Consider the following 11,714-nt stretch of genomic DNA (forward strand, 5'->3'; position numbering starts at 1 on the left):
TTATGAACGAGAACATCAGGTGACATTGTAAAACTTGTTTTATTCTAGCAAAAATCCCTGAAGTGAGTACTACTACATTTTTACTACAGTATATTCTGATAAAGGCACTTTTAATACAAAATCCAGCACAAAACAAAACCTACCGCTGATGACAGGGTTGTGCGCAACTAACTATTTGCATAATGTATGATACCTTCCCACCCCTAGGAGGCTCACTACTTTGTGTCTTTGGCAGGCTGCTCACTAAGTTTCTCCTTGTGGTACTTCTGTCCAATCCCATAAGGCACGTGTGCCGCGATAGTACCCAGCTCCTTGGCCCCCTCGATGTGGAACATCTGGTCGTCAAAGAAGATGTGGGGACGGATCTTCTGCAGGAGGGGCCCTTTAGGGGCCCCGGCTAGGAACAGGGCCTCGTCGATCTCCAGGCCCCAGCTCCTGAGGGTCTTGAGGACGCGGGCCCCTGAGCTGGCTGCGCTGCGGGATGTTACTAGGTAGGTACGAATGGGGCAGGTCATACGCTCGTTCTTGGCGTAGAACTTCCTCTGGAGCTTCCCCAGCGCCTCCAGGAAACACTTTAAGGGACCCTGAGTGAATGAGACATAGGGTTAGCATAGTATTATTACATTTTTTATTAAAGCAAATACATCAATGGGTTCCAGTTTATTTGGATAGTCCCCTATTATAGATGGTCTTTAAATGCTCAAACTATCAACAGCCACGGTTGATATGCAACAACTTGTTAAGGTCTAGGATTAGGGTAAGTGGGTGTGTTAGTTAAAAAGTTTGTTGATAGTAAGTTGAACATCTATAACCCTCTATAGGGAGACTCCAAATAAAGTGTTACCCAAAGAAAGAACATTTGGAATCATGTCAAAAGCTAACATAAAATAGGAGGCATATACTCTCATGAACACCTGTGCAAGAGGTTTGTTCTCAAACTCCTTCTCATGCTCAAAGAACGTGTCCAGGCCGTGTTGTTTCACGATGATCTCCGACTCGTCAGAGAAGAGGACAGCGTCCCCGTCAAAGGCAACTTTCAGCTGTGTGTCGGAAAGCTTGTTCTCCACATCTCCAGATGCAAACATGGTCGCTGCTGCAATGCCTATTTATAAAGACATTATAAAAAAGGGGCTTATACATGCTCATAAGTCTTAAAAATGCATTACAACGGTATCATATATGTAGGCTATATCATACCTATAAAAAGTGTTACCACAATGTACATCTACAGTTTTTTACTCTGTTACCAATTTAGCATCCATGCTAACCTAAACCAGTTTAATCCCTAGAGGACAAAGGAAAGCAGCATTTTCAACTACCCTCCTCAATGGCCTCCATGACTTTCTCTCCATCCTTGGAGAGGTACAGGTTGGTCAGATAGGCCTTCAGATAGCCAATGGGGCTTTGCCCTCCCGTCATACAGAACCTCTCAATGGTTAAATCTGTCAGGTAGAGTGAAAAACAAAAACGTATCAGAACCCCATACAAATGTGATGGTATCATCAGGCTGGTAGCCAAAGATTGCCACTAACATCCATGCAAAACATGCATACAACCACTAAAAACATATTTGGTCAAAATTACCCATCATTCAATGAAATGCAGCTCACAATAAGCGCGTCTTATAACCATAGAAATATAATTACTCCAATTACTGGTCATTGTATTTCTCTGCTTATAGCACTGTAGTAGGCATGGCTGAGCGTGTCGACCACGAACCGTAGTGGTTGATGCTGTTGATGAGGCGCACTCCGACCTGGGCGTGGTTAATAGTCATCAGGACGATGTCAAACAGCTCTTCGCTGTCGGGGTAGAGGTGCCTCAGCCGTGCGTTCACAGACATCAGAGCCTGCAGGGTGTGCACAAATGCACTGATAAATGCACAGGGGCGGACTGGGACAAGAATTCAGCCCTGGCATTATCCACATCGCTGCGTACACCACCATCCCTCCCACCATCATGATACCACCAACCATTGATGCACCCTTCACCCTGACCCTACACACAGGCAGTAGTGCTGACATAACATTGGCAGTAAAGTACAGCATTTCTCAACCATTTTCTGTACCAGTGATTGGCGAGACATGGTCCTCTTTTTTAACCAGCTCATGTTTAAAACAAATATGTAAAAACACCACTGGAGACAACTCACCACTATAACTGTGCCTCTTCTCTAACCATTTTGTTTGTCTCAGCATCTTCGCTGGTGTCACTCTGTGCTGCTTTTGTTCTGTTCTGTCTGCTTAAACATTCCACGTTATAAAAGCCAAGCTAGCAACTTAGCCTATATTGCTAATTAGTGCCCGTCATATATATGTTCTCCTGAATCAACACATACCTTCAAATGTTATTGGCCGCATAGACATTTTGCAGATGTTATCGTGGGTGTAGCGAAATGATGTTTCTAGCGCCAACAGTGCAGTAGTGATATTAATAATAGCGAACAATACAAAAAAAACACACAAATCCCCTAAATAAAAATAAAGGAATTTAATATAGAGTTATTAGATAGACGGAATATACATATAAAGAAAACGTCCTCTCACTGTCAACTGCGTTTATTTTCAGCAAACTTAACATGTGTAAATATTTGCATGAACATAACAAGAGTCAACAACTGAGACAAACTGAACAAGTTCCACAGACATGTGACTAGCAGATATGGAATGTGTCCCTGAAAAAAAGGGGGGTCAAAATCAAAAGTAACAGTCAGTATCTGGTGTGGCCACCAGCTGCATTAAGTACTGCGGTGCATCTCCTCCTCATGGACTGCACCAGATTTGCCAGTTCTTGCTGTGAGATGTTACCCCACTCTTCCACAAGGCACTTGCAAGTTCCCGGACATTTCTGAGGGGGGATGGCCCTAGCCCTCACCCTCCGATTGATAGATTAATTATTAATGACTAATTATTACACCCTGAAACTGTGTATAATGTGTTAGAAATGTGTGAGTGTAGGACCAGTAAAGGCTATGGCATTGAGCCACTATTTAGCAATGTGAGTAAGAGTTAGGCCAGACAACAAAGACAACTGAGAAACTAAGATAAAGAGGCCTCCCAATTTAGGGAGGGGAGAAACTGTTATGAAAACATGGTGCAGAATATTGTGAGAACGGCAATAACTGAGTAAAGCAGGGAGTAGGATATGTGTGTGTGTGTGTGTGTGTGTGTGTGTGTGTGTGTGTGTATGCATGTGTGTATGCATGTGTGTGTGTGTGTGAACTGAAGGTCAGTAGAGCAGTTTTAGAGTGGAAAACTACAGCCCGCCTACAGAGGGAAGGGATTTCTTTTTGTATGAGTATAAAAGATGGACTCTGAAATTGTGATTGCAGAATTCTCAATGAATAAATATCTCTGACAATGCAGACCGGGACTCTGGCCGTTACTTAAATCCCAAAAGACTTACAACCTTTTGGGAGACGCACAGAGACACTAAAATAGTTTGTTAAATAATTCACATAACACCGATCCAACAGGTCCCAGACGTGCCCAATGGGATTGAGATCTGGGCTCTTCGCTGGCAATGGAAGAACACTGACATTCCTGTCTTGCAGGAAATCACGCACAGAACGAGCAGTATGGCTGGTGGCATTGTCATGCTGGAGGGTCATGTCAGGATGAGCCTGCAGAAAGGGTACCAAATGAGGGAGGAGGATGTCTTCCCTGTAACGCACAGCGTTGAGATTGCCTGCAATGACAACAAGCTCAGTCCGATGATGCTGTGACACACCGCCCCAGACCATGACGGACCCTCCACCTCCAAATTGATCCCGCTCCAGAGTACAGGCCTCGGTGTAACGCTCATTTCTTCGACGATAAACGCAAATCCGACCATCACCCCTGGTGAGACAAAACCGCGACTCGTCAGTGAAGATCACTTTTTGCCAGTCCCGACGGTGGGTTTGTGCCCATAGGCGACGTTGTTGCCGGTGATGTCTGGTGAGGACCTGCCTTACAACAGGCCTACAAGCCCTCAGTCCAGCCTCTCTGAGCCTATTGCGGAAAGTCTGAGCACTGATGGAGGGATTGTGCGTTCCTGGTGTAACTCGGGCAGTTGTTGTTGCCATCCTGTACCTGTCCCACAGGTGTGATGTTCGGATGTACCAATCCTGTGCAGGTGTTGTTACATGTGGTCTGCCACTGCGAGGACGATCAGCTGTCTGTCCTGTCTCCCTGTAGCGCTGTCTTAGGCGTCTCACAGTACGGACATTGCAATTTATTGCCCTGGCCACATCTGCAGTCCTCATGCCTCCTTGCAGCATGCCTAAGGCACGTTCACGCAGATGAGCAGGTCAGTAGAAAGGCCTCTTTAGTGTCCTAAGTTTTCATAACTGTGACCTTAATTGCCTACCGTCTGTAAGCTGTTAGTGTCTTAACGACCGTTCCACAGGTGCATGTTCATTAATTGTTTATGGTTCATTGAACAAGCATGGGAAACAGTGTTTAAACCCTTTACAATTGAGATCTGTGAAGTTATTTGGATTTTTACAAATTATCTTTGAAAGACAGGGTCCTGAAAAAGGGACATTTCTTTTTTTGCTGAGTTTATATGATGGTGTGTATAGACATAATGGAAAATGTATGAATAGAAAAGGTGTGTACAGCAGTAGTTATATAGGATGAGCCTTGACTAGAATACAGTATACACACAAAGTAGGTAAAACAGTATGTAAATATTATTAAAGTGACCAGTGTTCAATGACTATGTACATAGGGCAGCAGTCTCTAGGTCAGTTACTATTACAGGGCTCCAGGCTAACATTTTCCCCTGGTGTCACTGGTGCTACTAACTTTTACAGTTGTTGGCACCAGCCCCCCAAATTACGAATAATCATTTTATGAAGTCATTCATAGTGCTTTATTAAGAAGTGTAATAAATAGACAGACTAAGTTGTTTCATCTAACACGTACAAGCAGGAATGCATGACTCAATACATTTAACCTAACCCAGTGATTGTCATGAATTATGGGATGACAATTAAGACTATAGTTGCTATATTTTACTGTCAAAATAGGACTCCAGAATGTCCAGAATTTTTTTGTTCAATAGAGATAAATCTTTATGTGCACCTCGAATATCATTAGTCTAATTAATTTGGGGTACAACACGAGGAAGTGGAAACTCAAAACACATTAACTAGATCGATAACTCTAAATATAATACCCACTGCTAGTAGCCATGTATTCAACCAACAGTACATTTTATGTCCTAAAAACATGTTGCAGTTGTAGGCTACTACCCATGAGACCTATCGGCCTATACCCTCGCAAAGGCCGGTGTGCATTTCGCCGCGCGCCGCTCCATATCTCAAAGCCATATCAAATATCTTGGTTGTAAAACTATTGAGCTGACTATTGAGAAAGCTGAGGCCCTCCACTCTTCAAACGGGACAAAGAGACTAAACTTCCAAAGCGGTGATTTCCCGCAATTGCATTTTGAAATGTTAAACGATTAGACCACATTTCTCTCTCAAGCGCATGGGGGAAGAGGAGAGTGGCTTGCTCATTACAGCAGCAGGTCCCTGTGAAACAGGTACAGGGCCAGGGTGCTCAGTTTCATTACAGGAATCGTGAGGCAAATGCACTTTACTGTTTGTCCAAATCATGGTTTTAGCTGCCCAAAAAAATAGGATGTTTTGAGTGAGATGACAATGTGGAATGTGCTCCAAGTTTATAAGCAGTGACACCCATCCTTTCAGTTTTTTACAATCCATGATGTTGTCTAACTGATGACAGTGTCAGAACAAGTATCTTTGCTGAAGCCCTGTTTCACTTTGAATATGAGTTTGCGTGACCTCAGCCTGAGAAAAACAGGCTGGCCCATCTTGGCAGGGGGGCTGGCCTTGCCCACTGATTAGCTAAAAGGCTCATTATAGATTAGTATAACAGCAATTGTGCAACAATCCACCCAACAGAAATCCACCCAACTATAAATGTTATTACAAGAGGTCTTCCCTCGAGTTAAACATTTGTCATTCAGCTATTGATTCAAACATGGTCTAATGGTCATAGAATTTTGACTCCTGTGGCTGCATACCATTATTGTAGAAGAACCAGATTAACCTGCCACAATGGCATCCATGCGTAGATGGTAACAGTGGTAAACAACATTGGCTATTGTAATTCTGAGCAAAAACCTATTCTGGATGCATTACACACATTTCAGCTAGGCCTAAAGACAATGGCAATATTGAGTGAGGTTTCTCCTTCACCTACAATAAGGAATGTATATATAGTTGTAAGGCAATCCCAGCCCATTCATAGACACTAATAACCTTTAGTGCCTATTGACAATAGTATCTTCTGGCTGGGGGAGTTGTTAACAGCCCTGATGCTAGCTCTAAACGTTAGCACGGATCGCTTGCGGTACGGCTTTGGAAACAAAGAACGTATATTTCATATCAGCAAGAATTATTATTATTATAAAAATGTTAAGGTTAAATTCCTAAAACACCTTTATAGGGTTAAGACTCCCCCACATGGACATATTTCCATTTTACAGAGCTTGTTTACAGACAACAGACGGAAGACAGAGTCGACTACCCGTGCTAATTAGCTATCTGCGTCTCCGAGGACGCCACAAACGTGTTGTCACTGAAAAATACTGTTGGCTGCAACTGTTTTAAAACATTGTACAGCAGAGGAGGACAGGAAATACCATCCTACTCAGTGAATTTCAGAAATGTTTCAATAGTGTGTTTTTTTTTTAAGTTATCAATTTTAGATACAGTAAATATATTCACATCACCAAATAACTGATTAAAATACTGTTTTGCATTGAAGGACTTTTGTGGGCAGATCTGAAAAAGCCTGTGCGAGCAAGGATGCCTACAAACCTGACTCAGTTACACCAGTTCTGTCAGGAGGAATGGGCCAAAATTCACCCAATTTATTGTGGGAAGCTTGTGGAAGGCTACCCGAAACGTTTGACCCAAGTTAAACTATTTAAAGGCAATGCTACCAAATACTAATTGAGTGTATGTAAACTTCTCTACTATTATTCTGTCATTTCACATTTTTAAAATAAAGTGCTGATCCTAACTGACCTAAAACAGGGAATTTTTACTAGGATTAAATGTCAGGAATTGTGAAAAACGGAGTTTAAATATATTTGGCTAAGGTGTATGTAAAACTTCCGACTTCAACTGTACCTGTTGTGTTGATGTTTAGGATGAGGTGGGTGTAATTCTTTGTGTGCTCTAGGGCAACAGTGTCTAGATAGAATTTGTATTTGTTGTCTTGGCTACTGGACCTTTTTTGGAACACCATTATTTTTGTCTTACTGAGATTCACTGCTGCTTTAGGCCCTCTTTGGTTGGGGACAGAAGTACCAGATCATCTGCAAACAGTAGACATTTGATTTCTGAGTCCAGTTTGTCAATAATGGTGTATACGTGGTTTGTCGTACAGTATTTTGGTAAGAAGACAATTTTACATTTTCTCAGGACATTGATTCCACTGAGGAAATGTTAGAGTCTGCTGTTGATGATACTGCAGAGGATTCTTCAGAGATTGCTGCTAACGCATATTCTACAGAAATTATTGGGGTCAAATTTTATGGGTTGGAGTGATCAAGCCTTGGTTCCAAATATTAGGGAAGATGCCAGAGCTGAGGGTAATATTGAAGAGTTTAAGAATAGCCAACTTGAATTTGTGATCCATATATTTTATCATTTTGTTTAGGACACCATCAACACCACAGCCCTTTTTGGGTTGGGGGGGGGGGGGGGTTGTATTTTGTCCTGTAGCTCATCCAATGTAATTGGAGAATCCAGTGGGTTCTGGTAGTCTTTAATAACTTATTCTAAGTTTAGTAAATGATCATGTATATGTTTTTGCACTTGGTTCTTTGTTATATGGCCAAAAAGGTTGGAGAAGTGGTTTATCAATACATCTTCATATTGGATAGATAGCTCTTCATGTTGTTGTTTGTTTAGTGTGTTCCAATTTTCCCAGAAGTGATTTGATTCTATGGATTCTTCAATCACAATGAGCTGTTTTCTGTCATGCTGGTCCTTCTTTTTTCTTAGTGTATTTCTGTATTGTTTTAGTGTTTCACCATAGTGAAGGCGTAAGCTAAAGTTTTCTGGTTCTCTGTGTTTTTGGTTGGATAGGTTTCTCAATTTCTTTATTAGGTTTTTACATTCTTCATCAAACCATTTCTCATTGTTGTTAGTTGTCTTAGGTTTTCTGCCGGAATTTTAATTTAATATGTCAGCTGATAGGTCAAATATATTGTTCAGGCTTCCTACTGTTCCTAAGTTTACACCTTCACTATTGAAGGAAAACATTTTGTCTAGGAGGGATTGGATGTGTTGTTGGCCAATAGTTTTTTGGTAGGTTTCTACACTACCCTCCTTCCATCTATAGCATTTCTTAATAGTATGCAGTTCGTTCAGCTTCGATGCCTCATGGTTGATTATTGCTCCATTCAAGTAGATTATGATTTTGCTGTGATCTGATAGGGGTGTCGGTGGGCTGACTGTGAATGCTCCGAGAGACTCTGGGTTGAGGTTGGTGATAAAGTAGTCTACAGTACTACTGCCAAGAGATGGGTTATAGGTATACCTACCGTAGGAGTCCCCTCGAAGCCTACCATTGACTATGTACATACCCAGTGTGAGACAGAGCTGCAGGAGTTGTGACCCGTTTTTGTTGGTTATGTTGACGTAGTTGTGTCTAGGGGGACATATGGGGAGGGGTGCTGTCACCTCCAGGTAGGTCTTTGTCCCCCTGTGTGCTGAGGGTGTCAGGTTCTTGTCCAGTTCTAGCATTTAGGTCACCACAGACTAGAACAGTGGCTTGCGAAAGTATTCACCCCCCTTGGCATTTTTCCTATTTTGTTGCCTTACAACCTGGAATTAAAATGGATTTTTGGGGGGTTTGTATAATTTGATTTACATAATATGTCTACCACTTTGAAGATGCAAAATATTTTTTTTGGGTGAAACAAACAAGAAATAAGACAAAAAAACACAAAACTTGAGTGTGCATAACTATTCACCCCCCCCAAAGTCAATACTTTGTAGAGCCACCTTTTGCAGCAATTACAGCTGCAAGTCTCTTGGGGTATGTCTCTATAAGCTTGGCACATCTAGCCACTGGGATTTTTGCCCATTCTTCTAGGCAAAACTGCTCCAGCTCCTTCAAGTTGGATGGGTTCCGCTGGTGTACAGCAATCTTTATACCACAGATTCTCAATTGGATTGAGGTCTGGGCTTTGACTAGGCCATTCTAAGACATTTAAATGTTTCCCCCTTAAACCACTCAAGTGTTGCTTTAGCAGTATGCTTAGGGTCATTGTCCTGCTGGAAGGTGAACCTCCGTCCCAGTCTCAAATCTCTGGAAGACTGAAACAGGTTTCCCTCAAGAATTTCCCTGTATTTAGCGCCATCCATCATTCCTTCAATTCTGACCAGTTTCCCAGTCCCTGCCGATGAAAAATATCCCCACAGCATGATGCTGCCACCACCATGCTTCACTGTGGGGATGGTGTTCTCGGGGTGATGAGAGGTGTTGGGTTTGCACCATACATAGCGTTTTCCTTGATGGCCAAAAAGCTCAATTTTAGTCTCATCTGACCAGAGTACCTTCTTCCATATGTTTGGGGAGTCTCCCACATGCCTTTTGGCGAACACCAAACGTGTTTGCTTATTTTTTTCTTTAAGCAATGGCTTTTTTCTGGCCACTCTTCCATAAAGCCCAGCTCTGTGGAGTGTACGGCTTAAAGTGGTCCTATGGACAGATACCCCAATCTCCACTGTGGAGCTTTGCAGCTCCTCCAGGGTTATCTTTGGTCTCTTTGTTGCCTCTCTGATTAATGCCATCCTTGCCTGGTCCATGAGTTTTGGTGGGCGGCCCTCTCTTGGCAGGTTTGTTGTGGTGCCATATCCTTTCCATTTTTTAATAATGGATTTAATGGTGCTCCGTGGGATGTTCAAAGTTTCTGATATTTTTTTATAACCCAACCCTGATCTGTACTTCTCCACAACTTTGTCCCTGACCTGTTTGGAGAGCTCCTTGGTCTTCATGGTGCCGCTTGCTTGGTGGTGCCCCTTGCTTAGTGGTTTTGCAGACTCTGGGGCCTTTCAGAACAGGTGTATATATACACTGAAATCATGTGACAGATCATGTGACACTTAGATTGCACACAGGTGGACTTTATTTAACTAATTATGTGACTTCTGAAGGTAATTGGTTGCACCAGATCTTATTTAGGGGCTTCATAGCAAAGTTATTTTATTCATTTCACTTCACCAATTTGGACTATTTTGTGTATGTCCATTACATGAAATCCAAATAAAAATCCATTTAAATTACAGGCTGTAATTCAACAAAATAGGAAAAACGCCAAGGGGGTTAAATACTTTTGCAAGGCACTGTACATGTCCCTGGGCCTGGAAATGATTGATCTCCCCCTCTAGGATGGAGAAGCTGTCTTCATTAAAGTATGGGGATTCTAGTGGGGGGATATAGGTACCACACAGGAGGACATTTATCTCTGTTGAGATCATTTCCTTTTGAATTTCTAGCCAAATGTAAAATGTTCCTGTTTTTATTTATTTTTATAGAGTGAGTTATACCAAATTAGCATACCCCCTGAGTCCCTTCCCTGTTTTACTCCTGGTAGTTTGGTGGATGGGACTACCAGCTCTCTGTAACCTAGAGGGCAACCAGTGGGTCCATCACCTCTATACCATGTTTCTTGTAGGATGACAATGTCTGTATTTCTGATTTATTTGGTAAAGTCCAGGTTCCTGATCTTTAGGCCAAAGGCAGATGACCTCAGGCCTTGGATACTCCAGGACGAGATAGTGAAGGATTTGTGTTCCATAAAGTGTCCAATGTTGTTAGTCGTGTGTTTTGGCCTCAGACCAGTAAGTGTGAGCAGAGCCTGCTGAGCATCTGATACATTCCATTATCTTGGGCTAGTGTAAGCGTGGGGGTTGGGCCTGTTTGCCTGCTCACGGCCTGGGCGTATGTGTGACTTTTATGTTGAGGCCCTCTTTGCGGGAGTGGGGGGCGTGGGGTGGGCAGGAGGGGCATAGGTCTGATCTGAGGGGGCCTATATGGGATGTGGGCATGGTTGGTTTGGGGGGGTATTGATTGGTTGGGGTGGGGGTGTGGATGTGGGGGGGGGGGGGGGGGGATCCCGCAGGTCTGTGGCTGGGTGACCCTAGTTGGTCCTCAGACAGAAGGTCTAAGGTCTCTCTCTCTCTCTGTCTGTCCTAATGACCACTCCACCACAGGCTGGTGTTATTTGGGAGCCAAACATTCTGAGCAACAACTATTGTGTGATAGATAAGATAAATCTCCAACCCTGAGACACAAAAGCAATCATCCTCACCACTGTATCCTCACACTCAAGAGCAGTTAATGATAATATTTTGTCAGCGAATTAATAGGAGATATGGGAACACTACTAGGACACTTGCCCTCTCATCTCTAGGGCTAAGTCATTCTTTTTTTCAGGTATGTGCCAAGTGCCAACCGCTTACTTTATTGAGATGTAAAACTGGGTAGGCTTATGCACAACATGCATAAGCCTACCCATGTCCACGTTCCACCTGTTGACGTGGCTTGCTGCCTACTGGCTTCGGCATTACCGGTACATTGATCTCTAACTTCAGCACCATGGACAGCTCCGTATATTTGTATTATGCATGGCCTACTACCTACATGACATAGGAAATACACTGAAATGTAAATTAAATT

At 42.8% G+C, this 11,714-nt stretch overlaps 1 protein-coding gene across 1 annotated transcript; it reads right to left on the reverse strand.

The window, feature by feature from the left end:
* Positions 1-215: 215 nt before the first annotated feature.
* Positions 216-2,086, reverse strand: LOC311126176 (cytosolic 5'-nucleotidase 1A-like; the record flags this gene model as incomplete). The annotated part of the gene is made up of 5 exons (XM_084200196.1): positions 216-584; positions 915-1,102; positions 1,320-1,442; positions 1,720-1,849; positions 2,069-2,086. The coding sequence occupies 5 exons, from the start codon at positions 2,084-2,086 to the stop codon at positions 216-218; spliced, it is 828 nt and encodes a 275-aa protein (XP_084056322.1).
* Positions 2,087-11,714: the final 9,628 nt, after the last annotated feature.

This window comes from Coregonus lavaretus (assembly GCF_964263955.1).
Source record: "Coregonus lavaretus genome assembly, contig: HAP1_SCAFFOLD_1175, whole genome shotgun sequence".
NCBI classification, from domain to species: domain Eukaryota; kingdom Metazoa; phylum Chordata; class Actinopteri; order Salmoniformes; family Salmonidae; genus Coregonus; species Coregonus lavaretus.